General features: G+C 37.1%; 4 protein-coding genes across 8 annotated transcripts; 1 reads left to right on the top strand and 3 right to left on the bottom strand.

Moving 5' to 3' along the window:
* Nucleotides 1–300: 300 nt before the first annotated feature.
* LOC123868667 (DNA polymerase delta subunit 3) lies at nucleotides 301–6,516 on the bottom strand. Of its 2 annotated transcripts, none has more exons than XM_045911215.1 (2): nucleotides 6,511–6,516; nucleotides 301–1,847 (listed from the first exon to the last, which is right to left on the bottom strand). In XM_045911215.1, exon 2 carries the CDS (start codon nucleotides 1,835–1,837, stop codon nucleotides 392–394), a length of 1,446 nt encoding a protein of 481 aa, XP_045767171.1. In that variant the 5' UTR covers nucleotides 1,838–1,847; nucleotides 6,511–6,516; the 3' UTR covers nucleotides 301–391. The 2 variants fall into 2 exon arrangements, with proteins under 2 accessions (XP_045767171.1, XP_045767170.1); XM_045911214.1 differs by lacking the exon at nucleotides 6,511–6,516 and adding an exon at nucleotides 1,919–2,083.
* Nucleotides 6,266–12,337, top strand: LOC123868672 (LIM and senescent cell antigen-like-containing domain protein 2). Of its 2 annotated transcripts, XM_045911223.1 has the most exons (9): nucleotides 6,266–6,440; nucleotides 6,542–6,604; nucleotides 8,315–8,428; nucleotides 8,738–8,850; nucleotides 9,126–9,318; nucleotides 9,546–9,687; nucleotides 9,918–10,034; nucleotides 10,540–10,681; nucleotides 10,995–12,337. In XM_045911223.1, the coding sequence occupies exons 2-9, from the start codon at nucleotides 6,597–6,599 to the stop codon at nucleotides 11,183–11,185; spliced, it is 1,020 nt and encodes a 339-aa protein (XP_045767179.1). In that variant the 5' UTR covers nucleotides 6,266–6,440; nucleotides 6,542–6,596; the 3' UTR covers nucleotides 11,186–12,337. The 2 variants fall into 2 exon arrangements, with proteins under 2 accessions (XP_045767179.1, XP_045767180.1); XM_045911224.1 differs by lacking the exon at nucleotides 6,542–6,604.
* A 543-nt stretch (nucleotides 12,338–12,880) lies between these two features.
* On the bottom strand, nucleotides 12,881–18,740 carry LOC123868671 (ATPase H(+)-transporting accessory protein 2). Of its 2 annotated transcripts, XM_045911220.1 has the most exons (9): nucleotides 18,583–18,740; nucleotides 18,383–18,513; nucleotides 18,200–18,298; nucleotides 17,003–17,146; nucleotides 16,000–16,146; nucleotides 15,495–15,624; nucleotides 15,073–15,212; nucleotides 14,410–14,451; nucleotides 12,881–13,705 (listed from the first exon to the last, which is right to left on the bottom strand). In XM_045911220.1, the coding sequence occupies exons 1-9, from the start codon at nucleotides 18,632–18,634 to the stop codon at nucleotides 13,535–13,537; spliced, it is 1,056 nt and encodes a 351-aa protein (XP_045767176.1). In that variant the 5' UTR covers nucleotides 18,635–18,740; the 3' UTR covers nucleotides 12,881–13,534. The 2 variants fall into 2 exon arrangements, with proteins under 2 accessions (XP_045767176.1, XP_045767177.1); XM_045911221.1 differs by lacking the exon at nucleotides 14,410–14,451.
* A 4,281-nt stretch (nucleotides 18,741–23,021) lies between these two features.
* LOC123868674 (protein N-lysine methyltransferase METTL21D-like) lies at nucleotides 23,022–25,221 on the bottom strand. Of its 2 annotated transcripts, XM_045911227.1 has the most exons (4): nucleotides 25,032–25,221; nucleotides 24,619–24,864; nucleotides 24,006–24,201; nucleotides 23,022–23,504 (listed from the first exon to the last, which is right to left on the bottom strand). In XM_045911227.1, exons 2-4 carry the CDS (start codon nucleotides 24,711–24,713, stop codon nucleotides 23,274–23,276), a joined length of 522 nt encoding a protein of 173 aa, XP_045767183.1. In that variant the 5' UTR covers nucleotides 24,714–24,864; nucleotides 25,032–25,221; the 3' UTR covers nucleotides 23,022–23,273. The 2 variants fall into 2 exon arrangements, with proteins under 2 accessions (XP_045767183.1, XP_045767182.1); XM_045911226.1 differs by having other exon boundaries at nucleotides 24,619–25,221.
* Between the last annotated feature and the right edge of the window lie 657 nt (nucleotides 25,222–25,878).

The raw sequence follows: 25,878 nt of genomic DNA, 5'->3' as shown, positions 1-25,878 counted from the left end.
TATAAGACCTACCTACTTGCCAAATTTCATGATTCTAGGTCAACGGGAAGTACCCTATACAGTACGGTACGGTAAGTACTGTTTTCTTGACAGACACAACGGACGGACGGACGGACTGTTTCTGAAGAATTCCTAAGATTGGCTATTTTATAGCTTTATTGACTCTGCTAATAGTTCAGGAATGGAATTTTTTTCAGTTTCAATGAATTAAATGCAGTGCTTAATAATTTAAATTACAATCAAACAAGTCTAAATAATACCTATGTTATTATAATTAAGTATAATTAATTTTTAAGGACAGTGACATCACTTTTATTTTAATTTTATAAAACTTAATTTGTAACAAACATGTATTTTTTTAAACAATGTCATGATACAAAAAAAAAACTAATTATTTTCTTTTAAAAAAATTATTAAGAGTTGGCTGCTTTCCTTTTTGAGGAGGAGATATTTTCTTTTTAGATTTTTTAGGACTACTTTTCTTAGTTTTTGTTGGTGATACTTCACTTTCCACTTTTTTTACTTCTTTCTCTGTTTTTATGTCTTTTACGACTTTAACTTCATCTTCATTTTCAGAACAGCTCTCGTAGACTTCCTCCTTCTTGGTTAAAATGTATCCATCTTCATCAGTATATGTTTTATCAACTACCTTCCTTCTCTTTTTGGGATTAACAATTCCAGATGTTATTTTTATACTGTTGCGTACTGACGGAGTAGGAGGGATCTCATCTTCAGACTCATTATTGATTACATTCTTGATTTCTTGATTATCAACAAATGGATCATTGTCCTCTTCACTTTCACTGTCTGGTACATGCAACACCCTTTTCCTTTTCTTGTCAACTTTTGAGAATTTCTTGATTTCATTCAGAGCTTTATTTTTAATACTGGGCACAGGCTCCTTCTGGACATCTTTCTTTTCTTCTTCAGACTTAGATTCTTTTTTGAATTTTTTATCTACCACCTCTTTTTTAATATCCATTTTGATTCCATTGTTCCCATTATCTATGTCCATTTTTTGGTCTTCAACTTTACTACCTGTGGATCCATTAGATGTTTTCTTATATTCTGAAACATTATTGCCATTATTCTTTTGTAAGCTGTTTGCTACTTTACCAGTTTGTAAACTGTTAGACTTATTAAAGAATGATGCAATGCCTTTTTGAGTTTTAAGTCCGTTTGTCTTTTGAACATTTTGTTTATTGTTGAATTCCTTCTTAGGAGAAACAGCTTCAACTTTAATTTTTGTCTCAGATATTATTTCTGTTTCTTTCACAGCTAGTGTCTCTTCCACTTGACTCTTTGAGACATGTTTAGGTTCTTGTTTCAATTTCTTATTAGCAACAATTAATGGTTTATTTTCAAGAACTATTGCTTCTTGGCTATTGGTTTTCAAGTTACCTATTTCATCAGATGTCCGCTTAATACATTCTTTACTCCTTATTAAACCTGGACACAGGTTATAGTCCTCATATTTATTAAACAATAAAAAAGCAGCATTGTCAACTCCTGAATATCCCTTGCATACACTATAAACATGATAAAAAAATACTACACACAATGATTTCCGTAGTTTGTCCAAATCATTTTCTGTGCATATTGTCATTATGGCTGCATCACTGCCAGACATCCCAGATATTATATAGCTGACATTTAGTTGAATATTTGGCTGTTCTTCGCGAATTTTTTGAACAGCTCTGGATAGCAATTGTTTGCTATTATTCACGTGCATACAGAGATCTTTACTGAGAGTAATGTAAGTCACTAATTTTTCCTCATCCAGTATCATTTCTGTAACCGTGTTTAAATTGGTTTTGTAGGAATCTTCAGCATCCATTTTTATAGAACTACAAATACATCCAAATTCACACTCCGTGACACCGTTACAACGTAATGAACGTAATAACTAATAACAAACCTGATTAACTAGAACTACAACTACAATTTCAACGTTTGAAAAGAAGCAAACTTGCAAAGAGTACCTATGTAATCACTGAAAAGAAGAAACATAGAAACTTTGATTTAAATAAAAGATTTTTTGAATGATTTTGACATTGTTTTTAGCGCACTTTCATGGCACTTTCAATTTTCGAGTCTTGTCACTGTCACTGTCACTCAGTAGTAAGTGGTTTTTTTATCCGTGGGAAGCTGCTGCTTTTGAGACTATTTACTGCTGCAGTAAATACCTAGTCTCAAAAGGGTTTTTATGTTAATTGGTTTTACGGCTATGGGATCTATCCCTTTTAAGCCTGATAGTTTAAAATTACAGTGGCTGCGTAATGCAGTATATTTTGTGGCTAGTCGCACTATTCACATTTCATTCAACAAGTTAGAACCACCGACCAGTAATGCTAGAACCCAGAGCCGTAAAACCAGTTAAAAGGACTTCGTCTGTGTTGGTGTAAGCTGCGTACAGACCGGCCCAACGAACGCTCTACGATGGATATTTATCGTTCGCTAGCGTTGGCTTCCGCACGCTCGTTGGAGTTCGTTAATACGTCCAAATACATTTAGTGCTCGAACGAACGTTCGTTGGCACTTGATTCCGGTTCTTTTCTCTTTCATTCGCAATTGAATCATGGACGACGACGACATCATTATAATTCCTAGTTTTATATACCAAAACGAGTTAGCAAGAACAAGAAAAAATAAACGTAAGCGAAGATGGTGGTTCTCCATGATCTAAATGGCGAGAAATTTCAAATTGGACGTCTACACGCTATACGCACTCTTGCTTCAACTGAGCGTTCGTTCGTTGGCCTTCGGCGACCGTCCAAACAGAGTTCGATCAAATAGCTCGATTTCTTTGATGTTACCGCCACGCTTCGGATCGCCGGCACACGCCAACGAGCGATCGTTGGCATTCGCTAAGCCGTCCAGATTGCAGCAACGAAGGTCAACAAAACCCGTTCATTGGCGTTCGTTTGGCCGGTCTGTACGCAGCATTAAGCTGCGTACAGACCAGCCCAACGAACGCCCTACGATGGATATTTATCGTTCGCTAGCGTTGGCTTCCGCACGCTCGTTGGAGTTCGCTAATACGTCCAAATACATTTAGTGCTCGAACGAACGTTCGTTGGCACTTGATTCCGGTTCTTTTCTCATATGCTACGTACAGACCGGCCAAACGAACGCCAACGAACGGGTTTCGTTGACCTTCGTTGCTGCAATCTGGACGGCTTAGCGAATGCCAACGATCGCTCGTTGGCGTGTGCCGGCGATCCGAAGCGTGGCGGTAACATCAAAGAAATCGAGCTATTTGATCGAACTCTGTTTGGACGGTCGTTGAAGGCCAACGAACGAACGCTTAGTTGAAGTAAGAGTGCGTAGCGTGTAAACGTCCAATTTGATAATTACTTGGATATTTCTTATCGTTTATTTTTTCTTGTTCTTGCTAACTCGTTTTGGTATATAAAACTAGCAATTATAATGATGTCGTCGTCGTCCATGAATAAATTGCGAATGAAAGAGAAAAGAACCGGAATCAAGTGCCAACGAACGTTCGTTCGAGCACCAAATGTATTTGGACGTATTAACGATCTCCAACGAGCGTGCGGAAGCCAACGCTAGCGAACGATAAATATCCATCGCTGGCGTTCGTTGGGCCGGTCTGTACGCAGCTTTTCATTCGCAATTTAATCATGGACGACGACGACATCATTATAATTGCTAGTTTTATATACTAATACGATATATAGCAAGAACAAGAAAAAATAAACGATAAGAAATATCCAAGTAATTATCAAATTGGACGTCTACACGCTACGCACTCTTGCTTCAACTGAGCGTTCGTTCGTTGGCCTTCGGCGACCGTCCAAACAGAGTTCGATCAAATGGCTCGATTTCTTTGATGTTACCGCCACGCTTCGGATCGCCGGCACACGCCAACGAGCGATCGTTGGCATTCGCTAAGCCGTCCAGATTGCAGCAACGAAGGTCAACGAAACCCGTTCGTTGGCATTCGTTTGGCCGGTCTGTACGCAGCATTAGCTGGCGGGCGTGCTCTTTCTTTTTGGAGTGTTTTTTTTGTTAAAACTGACTGGAAAGCGCTCTAAGGGGGTGCCGTGCGTATGTCGGCGAGGGCCGGCACAGACGGGGTCCATACTTGCATAGTTTATATTTTGAAGCTGAGTACAGACCGGCCCAACGAACGCCCTACGATGGATAATTATCCATATCCGGTCTGTACGCAGCATAACTTGTTTTAAGCTGCGTACAGACCGGCCTAACGAACGCTCTACGATGGATATTTATCGTTCGCTAGCGTTGGCTTCCGCACGCTCGTTGGAGTTCGTTAATACGTCCAAATACATTTAGTGCTCGAACGAACGTTCGTTGGCACTTGATTCCGGTTCTTTTCTCTTTCATTCGCAATTGAATCATGGACGACGACGACATCATTATAATTCCTAGTTTTATATACCAAAACGAGTTAGCAAGAACAAGAAAAAATAAACGTAAGCGAAGATGGTGGTTCTCCATGATCTAAATGGCGAGAAATTTCAAATTGGACGTCTACACGCTATACGCACTCTTGCTTCAACTGAGCGTTCGTTCGTTGGCCTTCGGCGACCGTCCAAACAGAGTTCGATCAAATAGCTCGATTTCTTTGATGTAAAGCTGCGTACAGACCGGCCCAACGAACGCTCTACGATGGATATTTATCGTTCGCTAGCGTTGGCTTCCGCACGCTCGTTGGAGTTCGTTAATACGTCCAAATACATTTAGTGCTCGAACGAACGTTCGTTGGCACTTGATTCCGGTTCTTTTCTCTTTCATTCGCAATTGAATCATGGACGACGACGACATCATTATAATTCCTAGTTTTATATACCAAAACGAGTTAGCAAGAACAAGAAAAAATAAACGTAAGCGAAGATGGTGGTTCTCCATGATCTAAATGGCGAGAAATTTCAAATTGGACGTCTACACGCTATACGCACTCTTGCTTCAACTGAGCGTTCGTTCGTTGGCCTTCGGCGACCGTCCAAACAGAGTTCGATCAAATAGCTCGATTTCTTTGATGTTACCGCCACGCTTCGGATCGCCGGCACACGCCAACGAGCGATCGTTGGCATTCGCTAAGCCGTCCAGATTGCAGCAACGAAGGTCAACAAAACCCGTTCATTGGCGTTCGTTTGGCCGGTCTGTACGCAGCATTACATATACCTAACGGCCAAACGAACGCCAACGAACGGGTTTCGTTGACCTTCGTTGCTGCAATCTGGACGGCTTAGCGAATGCCAACGATCGCTCGTTGGCGTGTGCCAGTTAAGCTGCGTACAGACCGGCCCAACGAACGCCAGCGATGGATATTTATCGTTCGCTAGCGTTGGCTTCCGCACGCTCGTTGGAGATCGTTAATACGTCCAAATACATTTGGTGCTCGAACGAACGTTCGTTGGCACTTGATTCCGGTTCTTTTCTCTTTCATTCGCAATTTATTCATGGACGACGACGACATCATTATAATTGCTAGTTTTATATACCAAAACGAGTTAGCAAGAACAAGAAAAAATAAACGATAAGAAATATCCAAGTAATTATCAAATTGGACGTTTACACGCTACGCACTCTTACTTCAACTAAGCGTTCGTTCGTTGGCCTTCAACGACCGTCCAAACAGAGTTCGATCAAATAGCTCGATTTCTTTGATGTTACCGCCACGCTTCGGATCGCCGGCACACGCCAACGAGCGATCGTTGGCATTCGCTAAGCCGTCCAGATTGCAGCAACGAAGGTCAACGAAACCCGTTCGTTGGCGTTCGTTTGGCCGGTCTGTACGTAGCATATCCGAAGCGTGGCGGTAACATCAAAGAAATCGAGCTATTTGATCGAACTCTGTTTGGACGGTCGCCGAAGGCCAACGAACGAACGCTCATTTTACTTCCACTATACACAGTCCTATTCTTATAATATGTGGTTATCCACCATCTTCGCTTACGTTTATTTTTTCTTGTTCTTGCTAACTCGTTTTGGTATATAAAACTAACAATTATAATGATGTCGTCGTCGTCCATTAAATTGCGAATGAAAGAGAAAAGAACCGGAATCAAGTGCCAACGAACGTTCGTTCGAGCACTAAGTGTATTTGGATGTATTAACGAACTCCAACGAGCGTGCGGAAGCCAACGCTAGCGAACGAGAAATATCCATCGTAGGGCATTCGTTGGGCCGGTCTGTACGCAGCTTTACAAATAACTACAAACTTGACATTGGATAATCTTTGTAAAGCCAGACGACAGAAGAAAAAAAAACAGTTTAAAAAAAAACTACTAGTTTTTGACTTTTTTTGTTTATATAGAAATTTCATTTAATTTTAGTTTTTCATTTATTATTGACCATAATATTTGCATTTTGATAATTAAACTGGTGTATTACGATATTCTAAATTGTTTGTTAAGAACCGTTTTGAGTGACTTCAAGGAATAAAAGTTCAGGTAAGCAATAAGTTCACATAAGGTTATTTCTATCTATTTTGGTTGATTACATCATTTAAACATAGTTTACCTTTTCAATTTATTTGTTTTATTTCCGACAGAATAAAGCGCAAGAAGTACCTAACTATTTATAGTATTTTGAATTAGTGGTGAAAAATGCCTGGGTAAGGATTTTGTGGGAGTGGTCTTATAGATCTCAAGATCATAATGTCATCAAAGCTAGCAGATCACAATTCACATGAATTATTAACGGGTTCATCCTTAGTTCTAAATAGTAATCATTGCACATTATGTATAATGTGGTGCTATCATTTTGTTGTAGGATAATAACCTCGCAATTTACATTTAAAATATCATGAAATGCCATCTTCATCTAAACACACAATAAGAACTACATCCCGCTAAACAATGCTTTCTTAATACCAGCAAAGTGCAATCATTTTTAACTCTCTCTAAATAAGTACTTGATTCTATAATTCTGTAGGTGGTTATGAATATGCAGTGCTTAAAGGTCCACAATAAGAACCAGATGAACATATCTTTATGTACTATGGTAAATTGTTTATTCCATCAAACTCTTCTAAATATGGCCATGGATGCTATGCCAAAACAAAATGTAAATATTTCACTAATTCTGTGAAAACAAAATGGTATAAAAATATGCTTAGAAATTAAAAATACTGTATAAGTACTCTCAAAATAGTTTAAAATATTTAATAAGATGTGGTGCCACAGGAATCTATTAATATTCATAGTAAAATGTTACGCAGTTGAAAAATTTAACAACATACAGACTTAAACTTCCTTCTGTGGGCCTAATGCCTGACAACTGCAGTGTGAAGACTGTAACCACTAACTGGCAGACACTCTCTCGGCTACAGTGTAATGTTGCTACAACAATAACATAATTCAACCAATTGCAATAATTGAGATTGTACTAATGATTGGTGTAGCTTTTGTATAATCTAACAGCTGCAGGCTGTATAATATTATAATAGAAAATATTAGTAAAAATAGTTATAGTTGCAGTTATAGCATGTCATGTTATAAATAAATATATATTTTCTGTTAGAACTGACAAATAAAAAAAACTGCAATTACAGTTGCATGAAATACATTTTACAGGAGGAGCAATAAACTGACTGAAATCATAAAAAGAATTAATTTCAGTAATGTTTAGGGAGTTATGTTTAGATTGTATTCAGGTCCAGATTCAAAAAGAAAAAGTATATTGATCAGAAGTTTAATTACACTGATTTGGTCACCAGTGTCATATATATATTTTGTAGCTTTTTTTTTTCATATAAAGTGCTAAGAGTATTTCTATTAAATATTGTTCCTCTGAGTGCTAAAACTGGAGAGGTAAAATATTCTCAGTTTTTATGCTCTTCTGTTGAATTAGAAAAATGTAGATACATTCATCTAATTTTTACACCACAATTTATTGTTACTTACTTTAAAAATAAGTAGATAACAAGCAAATAATATAAGCAGATGAGACATTAATAAATTAAAGTTTAAAATTGACTTAATTATTATTATATTATTATACTTTGACAATGTATGTAGTTACATATTTTTATAGATAACTGTATATTTTTCCTGTTGTTGTCCTGTTCAATAGTATAATATAATTACTTTATGATGCTAAGTATTATTAGGTTGCATAAACTGCATTTTTAAAAATTAAAGTATTTATACCAGTATCAGTAAGTTAGTAGTACTTAAATTCATAACAGTTAAAAGAAAAAAAGGTAAGAAGTGGTCAGGAAAGCACCAACTATCTCTACAAGACATACAATAATTACTGGTGGTGACCAATAATAATTTTTGTAATTTGCTACTGGTAAATTGTAATCATTTACATATTTCAGCATTGCTACCATGTCTTTGGACAATATGTTTTGTACCCGATGCGGGGATGGTTTTGAACCGAATGAGAAAATTGTGAACTCCAACGGTGAACTTTGGCATACAGGCTGTTTTGTGTAAGTAAAACTATCATAAATTGCTCTTGTGCTATGCTATCTTAAATTAGTTTTATATGCCATTAGCTATGCCCAAATAAATCAATCTCTCTGTAATTGGTTAATAGTAATGGTTGTTTGTCGAAAATTGTATGTTTTTTGACAAATTACAATGTTACTAACTATTAATTTATCAACAGATTACAGATAAAATCATTAATTTCGGCCGTTAATATAGGATAACTTAATACTTACCTAATATAATATAATATAGCGTTGCATTTATTAAATTATAAAAAAAAATAGTGAGCAGGCATTATATTGTTACAGATGCGCACAGTGTTTCCGAGTCTTTCCAGATGGAGTATTTTATGAATTTGAAGGTCGAAAATACTGCGAGCGTGACTTTCAAGTGCTGTTTGCACCTTGCTGTGGAAAGTGTCGTAAGTAACCTTGTACATTGTACATTTCGGTCGACACCATATGTTTCTGTTCTATAAATTGAAAATCCCCTCAGTGGCCAGCCTCAGCACATATTGGGAGTCTCCAAGATCTCTTATGACTTTTTTTCTGCCTAACTACTAGACGGTCTGCCATCACTGCTTTTCGATGCGAGGTTCTAGCACCATGAGACCCTAACGCCTATTGGTTTTTGAACTATGTGACTAAAAAGGAAAAGCCATCTTCTAAATACACAATATAATATGTAATTCCATAGGTGAGTTTGTGATTGGTCGTGTGATAAAAGCCATGAACTCGAACTGGCACCCGGCGTGCTTCCGCTGCGAGGAGTGCGGCGTGGAGCTGGCGGACGCGGGGTTCATCAAGCACGCGGGGCGCGCGCTGTGCCACGCGTGCAACGCGCGCGTCAAGGCTGACGGCTTGCAGAACTACATCTGCCATAAATGCCAGTACGAAAATTTCTTGAGATTGCTTATAATGCCTTAACAGTTGTTGATCAAAGTCGAATTCAATGATTGCATTAAATACATATTGCCTCATCGGCCATGAATTTAGTAGATACTACAAAGCACTCCACTGCATGGCAATGTAATTGGACTTTTATAAATTTATAAGACCTCTTGTGTATTTGTATTATTTCGTTCAGTCTTATGTATTGAATGTTCTCTTTGTTCAGCGGCGTGATCGACGGCGAGCCGCTGCGGTACCGCGGCGAGGTGTACCACGGGTACCACTTCGCGTGCGCCACGTGCGGCGTGGAGCTCGACCACACCGCCAGGGAGGTCAAGAACCGACCCGGCTACGCGGCCAATGACGTCGTATGTATTGAATGTTCACTTTACCCTACGCGTGATTGACGGTGACTTTAAGGTGGAAGAGACGGGTCTGCCCGCAAAATTCAAATTTTACTTGGTTTTTCGCGTATCGACTAGTTTGTGAGTTATAGTCGATACTAGAGCTAACTTCTTAAACTGGACCCTTTCAAGTAAAGATTTTTATATAAACCTGTGAGGATGATACTGCCACTATAAATAATATTATGTTACAGAACAATCTCTTCTGCCTGCGTTGTCACGACAAGATGGGCATCCCCATCTGCGGCGCGTGTCGCCGCCCCATCGAGGAGAGGATCGTCACCGCGCTCGGCAAGCACTGGCACGTTGAGGTAAATTCTTCACACACGCTTGTCCATAATACCTCTCCGTCATCCGTGACGGATCCGTGCATCTCGAATGTGCATCGGATTCAAATCTGACGTATGATGTACATAATGTCAAACATGTCCACAGAATAGCTTGGATTTGGATAAGAGATGTGGTTAGTGCGTAACAATATGCGAGTTTGGTCCCAGTTTTTTATATCCGTCTTTTCCGTATCCGGAGATACGCCATTCGTCGATTCCATGTCATACATGTCCTTGCGACCTTCGCCAGAATCATACGCCGCCGACAAGATTATTTAGGATGCTCAAGCCTTTGCTCATTTGAAAAAAGTTAATCTGACAAAATAAGACAAATTTGTGGGATTAGCGTTTTTCAAATTGAGAATTAACTGCACTCATCACTGGGCACGTGATTGTGTCTAGTGATGAGTATAATTAATTTTATTATTATCTACTGAGTGTAATTAATAATAGTATTTGTCTACTTGAAAACGAAATTGTTTTGCAGCATTTCGTATGTGCCAAGTGCGAGAAACCGTTCCACGGACACCGCCACTACGAGAAGAAGGGGCTGGCGTACTGCGAGCAGCACTACCACCAGCTGTTCGGCAACCTGTGCTACGTCTGCAACCAGGTCATCGCGGGAGACGGTATGTACACTATGACAAGGAACTAATGGCAAGGGCATAGCGTACTTTCAAACAGTTCAGTCTAGAAACTATGTATTTTATCTAGCTATTGCCCGCGAGGACTACACAAATGTCAAAACTCTATTTTAACCCCATTAAAGGTTGAATTTTCAAAAATTCTAGCTTAGCGGATGTTTACGTCTTAATAGCTATCTGCATGCCAAATTTCAGCCCAATCCGTGCTGTGGTTTAAGTGGTTCAGTCAGTCAGTCAATCAGTCAGCTTGTCTACTTTGCTGTCCTGATGTGGATAAAAAATTTATAATTTATTCCAGTGTTCACTGCGCTGAACAAGGCGTGGTGCGTGCACCACTTCGCGTGCGCGGTGTGCGACACGGCGCTCAGCACGCGCAGCAAGTTCTACGAGTATGACGAGCGCCCCGCCTGCCGCCGCTGCTACGAGCGCCTGCCCGCCGAGCTGCGCCGCCGCCTGCGCCGCGCGCACCACTACACCGTGCGCCGCTGAGCAAGCGCTGCACCCTGTGCGTGGAGGAGCACAAGCCACAACTCTCCCTACACCGTGGGCCGCCACTAGCTTGCGCTGGAAGCCCATCCCGCCCTCCACTTATGTTCCGGGTAGTAAATGCTCAGATACGCCATGCTTCGGTGCATCTAACCGTAACATGCACCGCGGGTGAATTAATTTGAGTATTCATTTAACTTATTTAGTTTTTTGACAGTTGTTATTGTTAGATCCGTGGTCTTATTACAAACAATGACGCAGTTTAAACCCATGCATTGAACAGAATAGACAAGGATTCTAGTATAAACAAGGTAAACACGACAATGGTATCATTTCTCTCCAACACAAGCTCTAAACTAAATTGAGACGTCTAAATATAGTGCTATCCTTTTCAATGTGTTATTAACTAAAAAGGATAACATAATTAAATTATAAACTTTTCAATTTAGTTGAAAGTTTGTGCACATCAGAATTGGTATCAACTATTTCAAACAATTATTGTTTCCGCAATATACCTGCCACATATTTTATTCATTATACTTTTATATGCTCCATACTGCATTTTTATAACGAATAAATTCATACAGTTATTTAGCTTTAAGTATATTTTGCCTAATTTAACACACTAATATAGGGATAAATTAAATGCCATGCCACACAAGGCAAATAAATGTATGTAATCTATATTAATGTAATGTTATAAATGCGAAAGTGTATGTTTGTCTCTTACCGTTTTACGACTAAAACCAATTGGAAATCTTCCTGGAAACAGACAGACCGAAGCTTATTAATATCCCGGGAAATCAAAGAGTTACCTGTGTGACCGATTTTGATGAAATTTGATAAATATAGTTAAGTCTCTGGCATCATTTATTTATTTTTAAACAGTCATAATTGTCTGCAATTTGATTCAATAACCAAAATGAATAATTTTATTTTTAATGTCGTAACACTAATAAGTAGTTTTAGTCAGTGTTAAATGTTGATGAATGATCTTAAGTGCCTTTAATAAATAATTATATTGTAATCTGTTTTAAAATGAAACAACCTCAATGTAATAATGTAAATGATAAGACTTACTAAATGTTTATTAAAATTTTAATAATTATATTTTAATCAATGGTGCTTAATGTTTTGAATATAATGATTGGACTATATTTCGTTTCATTCAATCTCTTCCGACTTTTAATTAGTAATAATTATATTATTATACTAAAATATGCAGTCCCACAAGGATGGCGTAGTTGTAGAACAAAGACTGCCAGCAATAAAATATGATCAAGTTTATGTTGAAAATCGAGTAAGTTTTATCCATATCTAATTTTAACTAAAAGAGAAATTCGGAAAGCCGTCAATGTTTCCGCATAGAAAAAGAATAAGAAAAGAGAATTCTTTAGAGGGAAAGGGAGGCATGCACTGATAACGTTATTTCCTCCATCTGTGGAAATAGCACTATTTTATGCTTTACCCACCGAGTTGTCGCCGCCATGGGCTCTTAGAAAAAAATTGTGAATTTCAGATTTTTTTACTTAGCAACACCAAGATGCCAGCAGTTCCGATTTTGGCCACGCGCCAAAAGATCCTTGTCGCAAATGGCCTTTATTCAAAGGGCCCTTGCCAGCCGCATATTAAAATTGTCGGAATAGTCTGCTGCCCATTATACTCTTGAAAGAAAATTTTTGGAATAAAAACAACAAATTTAAATAAAACGAATTTATTACTTTGAACATAATATTAATTACAACTCACGTAACATTTATTTTACACTTAATAATACAATAAGTTAACGAGTTAATATTTTATAAACTATAATCACCTCGTTATAACAGAAACAGGTGTATGTGTTTCTGGAAAAATAAAGTCTTGTAGGAAATTTTCCGCTAAGCGGTTTCGAATGTTGGAAAATATGCCAATAAATACTACTAAAAAGTGAAAGCACAGTTTACACATACCGAGTGTTTAGCCAATTACCTATTGTTGAACGGTTTAGGTGAGCATGAATTGTATGCATTAGAAAGAACAGAAAACTCACAAGACTAACATCAGAATGATGGGAGATTAATTTTATTAACACATTGCGCTAATTGTAATGGGCTGAATTTCTAACATTCTTGCTGCAACTGTGCATTCTAGAAAATAGTGAGGGAGTATCAGCCAATCAGAGATAATTGTGACGTCACATTACAGCTGTCAAACTTTACAAATTCGTTTCGCTCACTCATAAATTAACTCGCATAATGAGCTGACTCATAGAATAATTAATTAATAAATGAACCATTGATGATGAAGAAAAGGAATATAACCGTTATTCGACAGAATACTCGGTACGCGGGTCTTCAGTAAAGAAGACGTCTAGTTGTCTTTCTTCATCCTGGTGCTGGTCATGCGGTAGATGATGGAGTCCCTGCCGGGGTCCATGTCCATGATGGCGTACACGATGGCCACCAGCGCGAAGGCGAACACCACGCTGAACCACAGGATGATATTGAATATAGCGGCGTAGTCGGCCGTGTAGTTGTCTTCCTGCAATACAACATTGTGTTTTTGTCAAAGCTGATACCTTACTGGCACTTTTTTTTTCATAACAAGGACCGATAAGTTTTTAAGTAAAATAAAACTACAGTTAGTGGGGACTGCCGACAGATGTGAAAACTTATAACTTAAAAGTGGTTTTTTTGTTTTGGATTTTCAAATTAATTGTAGTTAGTATCAAACATTAAAATAACATAATTTGGAAATTAATATCATGAACTCTTGTAACTTTGTCACATATAGCTTGCATCCCGGGGACGGGCGCAGGCTAGTGGCTACTGTTTATCCCGAAAAATCAGTTACCATGTGATTTTTAGAAAACCTCAACCCACGTGAACGATGTTGCGCTCATCATCTAGTTACTTATAATTAATTTTCATTAATAAATTATCAAATTCACAACGCCATAACAAGGAACAGCTTGATTTTAATTTAAATAATGTAATACAGAATTAGTCCTACTCATTCTAAGGTTAATCATGTTAAAGTTCAATTACGCCGAAAGGTAAAAGGTCATAGTTGCTACTTCAAAATATTACTACCTAGCGTCTTAAGTGCAAGTTACTCCTCGTTAATATGTTACCATTTAATTAAGCACTAAAAATATTATGTCAATACTGTACAAAACAATGATTTCGATCTACATAACACTAACAACACATCAGTCAAGTTAATTTTGCTAAAAAACAAAGGACCTTATTTCCAATTTCACTGCTGTTGCCTTGCCGAGCCACATCCTACAACATAATATTATATGAGTAACGCTAGCCATATACGATCACGTTTAGGCACCAATCAACATCACATCATGCATACTTGACAGCATACACTGACAAGTATGCATGACATCTTGCATACTTCAAGTCCTACGTTATCAAGTTTCCATGACATCAAGGACATCAAGTATACTTGACGGCATACACCGTCAAGTTTCCATGACAGAATCTTGACGGCATACACCATGAAATACACCGTCTTTGCCGTAAACTTGATCTCGTAAGGCTAGCGTGTCTAGACGGCCACAAGCGTTCGTTTGATGATAAAAAATATCCAGCCAAGTTTTTTATTAGATTTATTAAAGTTCCTTAATGCAAACGATTAAGGTTCAATTTTTAATGGAAGTGTCAAGTGTACTTTTAGTAGCGGGAGTATCTACTAAATGACCAGAATGACAACCCAACTCCACACAGTCTTGTCTGTCCTCCTCCTAGTGTTTTTCATAAAATGCGACGCCAGTAGCTCGCAAAGGAGGCCATGAATGAAGCGAGCCTACGAAGGTAAGCTAAAAGAAGGGTCGATGAAGCGAGTCTTCTGGCGTAGCCCATTTAAAAATTAGGCGTGGTACACTATATACGCACCTCGAGGAGCTTGTCGGCGCGGAGCTCGGGCGCGGCGCGCACGCGGCGGGTGTGTGCCACGTCGGTGGTGACGGCGGACACCAGCACGGAGCCCGAGTACGCCTTCACGAACGCGTCGCTCAGCTCTTGCAGGGCGTGAGCTGTCGCGGGCAAAACATATTAGTGGAAATTAATTCCTTGATCACAAAACGGCCATAATCCACTACAGTGCAGATTGACAGATTCCTCATACCTTCAAACATATTATAGAGTACTCCTCTCAGTTTCCTGAGATATTTTACTTAACTGCATAAAACGAACTAGCGTGCGTGTCGGTCCAAAACCCCCAAACGGAAGCCTATGCCTTAACCACAAGCTCCTCAATGATATCAAAGACCATCCAAAATGACAATAAAACTTGTTAGGCAGAAATTAAGACTTACCGAGCAGATTTTTAGCTTCTTTAGTTTGCATGGAGTTAGGGCCATGGAAGTCCGACAGAGCGTGAAGGGAACGGAATCTGATATTGTAATAATCAACAATGTTGTCTGCAGAGATTGCACCAGAATTTACCTGAGAATAGTAAAATAACAGTTCAGTTTTTTTAAATAAAAAAACAAGCAGACGTGTCACCTGATGTTAAGTGATTACCCGCCGCCCATGAAAAACCCCTAAAAAGTAATAAGTCGGAATATCCTTAAAATCGTGTACCTACCTAAAAAGTAAAACAACCTAATTTATGTTAGTCTACAATCAATTAAAGAACCTCGTCATCAGCATGAAACTGTCCAGCAATTTTCATTACAGTACTCTTGGAAATTGCTGGCCAGTAAAAACCAGATTACAGTCCTCTGTAATGAAATCCTTTAAAGTAAAGTAGTAATTTACAAGCAAGTGGGAGTAAAGGTTTATTTATTTATTTACTGGATTAGTATGGATAATACTTACTTTAGCAGTCAATAACTTCAACACTTCCAGTTCATAAAGGAATAAGTAATCCTCTTCATTATCTTTGTTGAGTTTCAAGTACTGGTATGTCTGCTTGGAAAGCTTGGGCGGAACAACTTCACCAAATACATTTGACACTGATGATAACTGCAATGAATAAATTAAAAATTTGATTTTTATCTGTATTTAACTCAAATTAACCAGGTCAATATAAATTAAAAGTAGAGAGCATCAAAGACACAAAGTCCACACTGCACTAGTGACACCTCAATTTGAACATGCCTTGTGTCTGTTATTTTGTAACTAATGACGTGCGTGTGACGTTTGATGTAAGATGAATAACATGGCATGGAGTGGCTGTGCGAGAGGCAACGGCGATAACTATTAAACGCCTACTAATGCCTACTATTAAATACTATTAAACTATTAAATGCCTACTAAAACAGATGAGATAGCAGTCGCTAAGGGGCGGTTGAGTGGTGTGGACGGTGTAGCTCAACCAGCCTCAGCAATGCAGAAACAGCAATAAATCTTTTCTTTACCCTTGCCCACCCTTGTGATATGTCAACGTTACAGTGCGGTTCCTTGCTTACCTGTTAGCTCGACTCCTTGAACAAGGTGTAGTAATTTATACATAAGTATTCATAAAACAATATCTGGCCCATACATCTATATATGGATGTGAGGTGTGGACCTTAATGACAACCTTAGGAAACATATAAAAATTTCCAAAACGTGGGTATATACACATAATATGTTGGCCACTGGTTGGAGTCACTAAGTTAACAAAGTTGCATATTTGGGGCACATGCTTGGGCACGAGAGATATAAACTCCCACATTATGATGGAAAAAGTTGCCGGAAGGAGTTAGTTGCAGAAATAAGTCCTGGCTGAGCACCATCCGGGAGTGAATAACAGAGTGGACTACACGAAGCTGACTGCCAACCTTTCAGAGAGGCACAAGACGAAGGTAATACACTGAGTAGTCTAAAAATAACTTACATCATCAGGATCTGATAGTCTGATGTTAACTAAAGTGTTGCCTCCATTGGTAAACCTCTGTTTGATTCTGTGCCTCACAGCATCATATGTATCGGGTTCATATTCATCAACAATCAGTGGGAAATTCTTCGTTTTTAAGCCAGCCTGAAAGACAAAGTCTATGTTACTATACAAATCAAACTTAATTACAATGTTAACATTCTATATTTAAATAAAAACTAATAAAGGAAACATTACTTAGGCATAGTTGCTCACCAAACTCTGTAATATCAAAAGAAAATAATCAGCCTAAAAACTAATCATTACTTATACTAAGAAACTAATCATTACTTATACTCCCCTTTCCCCTCCAATTAAGCACAAAACTTGTGCCAGGAGTGGGTACGACAATAGTGCAACGAGTGGGGTTTGAACCAGCAACCTTTCGGAATTCAGTCCACTCCTCAACCATTGAGCTATCGAGGCTCTACTTTTAATTCTTAAGTAGGTATAAAATCATAAATTTTAGAACACACTCGCCATATTTGCTGTGTCAACTGTCATGTCAAAAGTATGGTTTACTTTAGATTAAGGACTAAAATCCAAGAAAATTGTACTTTTGGCATGACAGTTGACACATACAGTAAATATGGTGAGTGTGTTCTCAAAATGTATGCACTGTATCCAATTTTCGGACTATTGAACAGGGCAGACACACACTAAATGCTTAGTTTATATGAAAAATATATGTTTTAGTCAAGCAATATAGTTACTGTGCATTTCATTTCATCTATAAATTCAACCCAGTTATGCCAAAATAAACTCAACTATTAGACATTTTTTAAATTAAAACATGTTGCCCCCAACTCATCTGTTCAGGTGACAGCATCGCTAGTGGTGAATTTTTTATTGCTATTTATGTTATTCACCAAGAAAAAATGAAATTCAAATTCTTTCAACATAGCAAAGATTTAATATAGCTCACTATATTTCAAATGTAGCTGATGCCCGCGACTGTGTCTGCTTGGAATTTGAAAAGAGTCCACCAACTGGCAAAACTTTAAGATATATTTAATGCAATAACCTAGTTTTAAGGGAGACAAAAATTAAACTAGAAATCATTCAACTATGAAGTGCCTGTACAAAATAAAAGTAATGACTTTGATACTTTAGTAGGATAGGAGGATCCTAAATTATTTACTCAACATAAATACTTACAGTTTCACCAAGTGAAGGTACACCATCAATGTACACTTCTAATACTGCCTCAGGAGTGTTGAAAGGGTCAACTATTGTTAAGCCGTTCCAATCTGCATTCTGCATAGAAAGTCAAGTACAAGTATTATATTATTTATGAAGACCATAAACCATGTGATATAGATTAATATTTTTCTGATTTACCTCTTCTACGGACATGCCAAGAGATGCAGAATATATTTCTTTCAGTAGGCTTTCCAGGGTTTTACTAGATCCAGAAAATTTCAATGAATCGGGACTGTGCAATATACTGAATTCACCCGAAGCGTTGGAACCTAGACCATAAAATTTATTATACTTATGGTACACGTTGTTTAATAAATGGAAAACTTTTATTAACTTACCAATTACAGATATAGCAAGGGTAACCCAAAAAAATACCATAGTTCCACCCATTTTGCCTGAAAAATAGATGGATTGGTGGTACAAGCAGAGCAGACGGTCTGTCAATCACAGAATCAGTCAATAGTCATATGATTAAGGTATTGCCAGAGAAAAATAATCCTTTACTCTATGATCTATGTCTAGTGGTCTGGTGTAGACCATCGTCTAGACTTATTATATTAGGTCTGTGCGTCTAGACTATGAATGTAGACTACCTACTTTCAAATCCGGCTTACTCGTAAGGTTATTTAGGTACTTCATTTACTTGAAGCAAAGCTTACCCTTTGAATAGGTACATAATCAAAGAGCTTACCACTATCCCACTTCAACTGCCGAGCGAGAGCGGATCGGACCCGCCGCATGTATAATGCTGCGTACTAGGGATTGCAATCCAGCGGCATTTTCAATCCAGCTGGATTTTTGCTGGATCGAAGCAAATCCAGCTGGATCCAGCGCGGATCCAGCATTTACGATTTTTCAAAGAAATGCAACACTTTTTTATGTTTTAACTGTAGAAACTTTAATAATTAATTACCTATACTTGTTTGTAGTTATAATATAAGGTCCTTACCTATGAAAAAATCAATTTATATGGAAAAAAGAAAAACTTTTTTTAACAAATCAATAAAATCTTTGAAGGCAGTTACAATCTTTGAACTGAATTGAAATTGAACTTTTTTCTTGCAAGAAATTGTCTAAATTCCAAAAAAGTATTGTTGGAGTAAAGTTCGGGGAGTATGGTCGTTAGGTGTTTCCAATTACAGCTCCCGTCGTGAAATATGAGGCGTTATCCTGAAGCAGCATTGGGTTAGAGCAGTTGACCAGTCTCAATTGTTTAACGGCTAATTTTTCCATCGTGGTTTGTAATCGTTGACAATAGAGATCTGTCATAAAAATCTGGCCAGATCTTGGAAGCTTGGATCTTGTATGATACCAGCACTGGTCCAACAAACACTCACCATTAGCTTTTTCTGAGTCAACTTTAGCTTGAAAACGTTGGACCCAAAAACTTACCATGCTTTATTTTACAGTAGGTACTTAGCTTGCATTATACACATCATTAATATAATTAATGTGAAATAGCTATTTATTTAGGTACCTTTTTTACTAACTTTGTAGGGCTCTCAGTTTCTCAGTCTCACTCATTTTCGAAATAAAATTGCGTAGCCTAATCAAATTCCCACTTATAAAGGCTTAATAGAAGTTGAAGTTATAATATAATTTCAGACATGAGAAGCCAATCAATTATGTTACAGTTTTTTTGTAACTTTTCGGAAAGACATTCAATGGTTTTTGCGCGAAAAGAAAGTAAGTAACTTGTTTTTAACTGATTGCAGATCCGCACCGCTGGATCCAGCATCAGATGCTGGATCCAGCAAGCACCAAAAACGTGCTGGATCCAGCTGGATTGCTGGATTGCGGATCCAGCATTGCAATCCCTACTGCGTACAGACCGGCCAAACGAACGCCAACGAACGGGTTTCGTTGACCTTCGTTGCTGCAATCTGGACGGCTTAGCGAATGCCAACGATCGCTCGTTGGCGTGTGCCGGCGATCCGAAGCGTGGCGGTAACATCAAAGAAATCGAGCTATTTGATCGAACTCTGTTTGGACGGTCGCCGAAGGCCAACGAACGAACGCTCATTTTACTTCCACTATACACAGTCCTATTCTTAAAATATGTGGTTATCCACCATCTTCGCTTACGTTTATTTTTTCTTGTTCTTGCTAACTCGTTTTGGTATATAAAACTAGCAATTATAATGATGTCGTCGTCGTCCATGATTAAATTGCGAATGAAAGAGAAAAGAACCGGAATCAAGTGCCAACGAACGTTCGTTCGAGCACTAAATGTATTTGGACGCATTAACGAACTCCAAAACCATTTGTAGTTAATAAGGATTATTTTACCATTCACGGTTTTTCCATAGCTAACTAACAGATTTTGCGGAAATTATAAAAAACCATGGTCAACTCGGGAGAATGGGGGAAGCTGACGGGAGCACTGCAGCCAGCAGTAGAATGTTTCTCAAGTCACATGACCGAGTGAGCCTACTAGTAGGTAGGTAGGTACCTAGGTATCTATATTATTTAAAAGTAATGAAAGCCAACAAATGAAATATTATTCCGTTTATTCTTTTAAAATTTATGAATTCCTAGTTTTATAATGTAGGATACAGTGTACATAGTTACCTACTTATCCCTTGTATAGCGAAAAATAGTTTAGGTATTACATTTTTAATACGCGCATCTTTATTGAATACTAGATGATGTCCGCGGCTTCGCCCGCGTTGATTAAGGTTTTCAAAAATTTCATGGGAACTTTTGATTTTCCTGGAAAAAAAAGTAGCCTATCCGTTACTGCCCGCTCCCGGGATGTAAGGTTTCTCAGTACCAAATTTCGTTAAAAAACATTTAAATTTTAAACGGATGCTCCTTTAAAAATCCCGAGGGATTACTACGATTTAGGAATGCAAATCCTTTACAACATCAGGGTTGAGGAGTTGGGTCCCCGAGTTCAACGATAAAGTTTTTACTTGGTAGATACCTCCAATATCAAATTTATAACCAACAGTTTCTAAATCCCATCAGTTTTGGTAGTCAGGTCCCCTGCAGCATCAGGATTGAGGAGTTGGAATTAAAATATTTTATGGGGCAATGTCGCAGTTTCTCTATCGATTAAAAAATTACGCAAATCCGTTCAGAAATCTCGGAGATTTCGGTGTACCTACATAGGTAGAAAAACACAACTTCTTTTTTGACAGTTGGTTAAAAAAGTTACTCATCGTTCAATCCTCCTTGTCTGTGAAAGTCCCGTCAACGGTCAAAATAGATTCAGTCGTTTTAGCCCGTTCAAACCATCGATGGTTCAAACGGACAGACAGGCAGCAAGACAGACGAAAATTTAAAAAATGCGTAATTCAGTTATGGTACCTAGGTACAGTTGAAACCTTCTGGCTCAAAATTTTGAATTCTCATAATGTTCAATTCTCATAATGTTGAATTTACAAAATGTTGAATTTCGGAGTTGCAAAATCTTAAATCTCAAAATGTTGGTTTCGCAAAAGTCTACAGTAAAGATAAAAAATAAATAAATCGTATTCCTTGCTGAAGACATGTCGACCCTACTCATGTTTATATTTGTATTATATATATATATATATATATATATATATATATATATATATATATATATATATATATATATATATACAATAAATATGTATATACAATAAATGATAATATATATATATAATATCTTTTCTACCCTAGTTACTAATAATTCTTTTTTCTTTTTTGGTTGCTTTTTATATTTGTGATTAAATCTAATATGCAGATGCACTGTTTCGTTGTCAGGTCGTGACACCAGGGCTCTGCCTGAAAATCAGCGCTGCAGTAGTCAAATACTGCAGCATCTTGCTGAGGCAGAGCCCTTTTAGCTCACAGACACAGCAATAGGATAATGGTGTTTTCTAGTTTTGAGTTTGATTTATATTCGAGTTTGATTTTATCTTTGTTGTTATTCTTGTTTTTTTTTTTTTTTTGTTTTTGTGTGTGATTCTGTATATGAGAGCTGAATAAACCTTTATTTATTTATTTATTTATTTAAAAAATGTTGAATTTCAATTCCCAAAATGTTGAATTCGCAAAACGTTGAATTTCAATTCCCAAAATAGATATAAGCGAAAGTGCCTGTGCCTGTCTGTTATCATTTCACGATCCAACGACATAACTCACGAAACTTTATACAGAGATGCTCGTCCACACGAGGATCATTGGCGGAAAGTCTCAACCCTCAGTAATGGAGAATAAGACACAGAGAGAGGGCTTGCATACCAAAGATGGATATAAGCTACTTTTTATCCTAGAAAATTAAAGAGTTCCCATGTGATTTTAAAATGGCTATCCATTTAAGCGATTTTAATGCAAGGTACAGAGATAGCTTGCATTTCGGAGATGGACAGTTTTTATTTCTATCTCGGAAATCAGTTAACATAAGATTTATAAAAACCTTAATCCACCCCGACAAAGTCACTGGCAAAATCTAGTTGGTATTAATAATGTATGCGAAAGTGTCTATCTGTCTGTTACCTTATCACGGTCCATCTGTTTAACCGATTTTGACCAAATCTGGTACTTAACTAGGTATAGATATAACTTGCATCTTGGAGGTATAGGTACATAAGATACTTTCATCACGGAGATTCAAAGATTTTTTTTCCATAAATCCCACAGAATTTAAAAAAACCTGAATCCACCCGGAAGAAGCCACTATCATTATATCTAGTTTTTTGAAATAAATTAATTACAGTTGAATAGGTAGGTATCTACTTCCTACGTATATAGGCAGGCAGGTAGCCTGATATTATATAGCATATTACAATATTTAATGATTTCAATAATAAGCCAGATATTCAAAAAGCATAATAGGTTAATACATTTTAAAGTAGCTAGGTAATATTTGTGTAGTTGTTGATATACTGCTTCGAGTTCCCGGAAGCTTTCCAAAGCATGTTTAAATTAGAACTTTCATAGTTCCAATTTTTACTACACAAAATATGATTCATAAAAAAGATTTGTTTTACCTTTTAATCTTCTTATTTTCTGTGAATAGCACAATCAATTACTGAAGATCATAGCTGTATAAATATCATTTTTTTGTAATTTTCAACAGTAAAATATCAGAACTCCGATAGTTGACATGCTGTTGTTCTTCAGGTATTTTTTCCACATAGAAAAGCTCTGCTAATTTGTCACTGAAATCATTCCATAACTTTTTTTGTATATCTGAATCCCTTAATTCTTGTGTCAAATATATTGTGGGTTTTTTCTTAATCGTGTTATTTAAGCACTGCAACGTTTCTATAAGAGGATTGATAGCCTGAAAATGAATAATTAATTATAGTATTTACTTTGTTAGGTAAGTAGCACAATTTTATTGTACTTAAGTAATACATTTTCTTTAACAAAATAATATTATATATATTGCAGTATCAATGATTTTATAATCAATAATATGGTTCCACTTTAGGGGCTATGGCAATAATTTTCTTCAGTCATACTTTTTATTTTCAGGAGTCACCTATCTACTCTGAATTTTTTACAAAATTTGAATATCTATGTATCAGTAACAAGTTTACCATACCTAACCAATAACATAAGTTAATAGCCATACCTAACTTAATAGTTAATAGTTTCTTTTTAAAAGGGCTGTGACACACAGATAGACAGATGGACTTGACAAAACTAAAGCACAATATTATGTTTGTAATAATATTACATATTATTAAGCTTACTTTTATCATAAAAAATTTAGCATTGGTAAATAGCATAATATATTCATGAAAGCAATAAATAAAATATATTCATTGTTATCAATTACATCTTCATAGTAAACACAGTCAGCTAAAACAATCATATCAAATTCTTGCTTATGAATATCAGAATGTTTGTCACCCCATACTAAGGACTCTGCTATTGCATATCCACCCATGCTGACAATCTTTGATTTGTTTTCAGCTATGTTTAAGCGAAGTAATGGAAGAGCTTCTGGCAAATCAGTGAGTGTTACTTGTGCCCTAAAAACAATAGAAAATGCAATATAGGTACATATTCAACTTCAAATATCTTCATATAAGCCAAGATGTGGGCTCACATGAAAATGAAGACTACCACCAGTTCAACCAGCTGATTCACTGAGAGGATCACATGCAAGAGCTCAGCACTTACACATTCAAAATGTTAAGTATAGGTACTAAATATTATCTATGTAGCAAAATTGACCATGTAATAATTTATTGCACTGTTTGTGGACAGATGATCGCTTCATGTAAATTAATAAGAATTTTAACTTTTAAATAGGATCCGAAACACTCAACTTTTAATCTTTTTAGGTGTTTCAGTGCTGTCCATTTTTTTAATTATGTAGCTTTTAACAGGCTGATTAAGTTTTGCTGGTGCCTAATTATCAAGACAGTACAAAAAAAATCACCAACCCTAAAGTAGCTGCTGTTAGACCAACAACTCCCAGTCCTGATCCCAACTCTAGCACTCTTACACCACTTAAGAAGTCCGGTTTCGATTGACACATGGTTTCCAAATATTTGGCAAGAACTAGGGATGCATCCCACACAACACAGTTCACGTCTCCTTCCAATTTTTGAAATATTTTTAATGTTTTTAAACAAACTTCAATATCAATCTCTCTTGGAAATAAGTCGCTGAGTTGAAAACTTGAAGTTCTGTGGGACATTTTCTTAATTAACTAGTAATTACTTTATACATAATACTTATTCATTTAGTTCTATCTGGTTCTATTAAACCTAGTTCTGTCCAAGAGTATAATAATTATTATTTTGAATTTGCATTTTTACAGTAGGTAGGTACTATAGGTTTAAATAAAATTCACCCATGAACCGCAATGTATTTCAAGTCTGCCCACGTAAGATAAAATAACTTTGTTTGCAGTTATGGAAACTTTTAAAAATCATCGATAAAAAGGAAAAAAACGATAAATTATTGTAATGAAGCAAATTTTTAATTTTAAAAATATCGATTGTAAATATCCAGAGCGAAAAGAATCTTTTGGCGCGTGGCAAAGACTAAAGACTAAAGAGCAGAGTACCCACAGATTAGGTATTAGTTATGAGAGTACCTATGAAATCACGGGACTTCGTCTGTTGTGGCGTTTGCTGGCGCGCGTGTTGTGATTTTTTGGAGTGTTTTTTGTTAGAAGTGGCCGGTATTTGTGTTCTGCTGGTGTTTATTGCTGATGGACCTGACTCAGGAGAAGCGCTCTAAAGGAGCGCCGCGTGTATGTCGGCGGGCGCCGGCACAGACGAAGTCCATACTTATACATATAGTTTCCCTAACTTGTAAATAACTACAAACTTGACATTGGCTAATCAGTGTAAAGCCAGACAAGAGAAAAAAAAATCAAATCTCGACACGTGCACAGATTATCTATACTATACTAATACTAATATACTAATAAATAAAATTGGAGTGTCTGTCTGTAATTTCGAAATAACTACCGCATATTAAGGTCATATGGTTATTTGAACGATACTATAACTGAATCACACGTTTTTAAAATTTTTGTCTGTCTGTCTGTCTGTCTGTTTGAAAAGGCTAATCTTCGGAACGGCTGAACCGATTTTGACGGGATTTTCACAAACAAGTAGAGGATTGATCAGGGAGTAACATGGGCTACTTTTTTAACCGACTTTCAAAAAAGGAGTTGTGTTTTTCTACCT

This window comes from Maniola jurtina, chromosome 10 (assembly GCF_905333055.1).
Source record: "Maniola jurtina chromosome 10, ilManJurt1.1, whole genome shotgun sequence".
Lineage (NCBI taxonomy): Eukaryota > Metazoa > Arthropoda > Insecta > Lepidoptera > Nymphalidae > Maniola > Maniola jurtina.
Note: the sequence above shows the minus strand (reverse complement) of the source record. Positions and strands in the feature narration are given on the sequence as shown.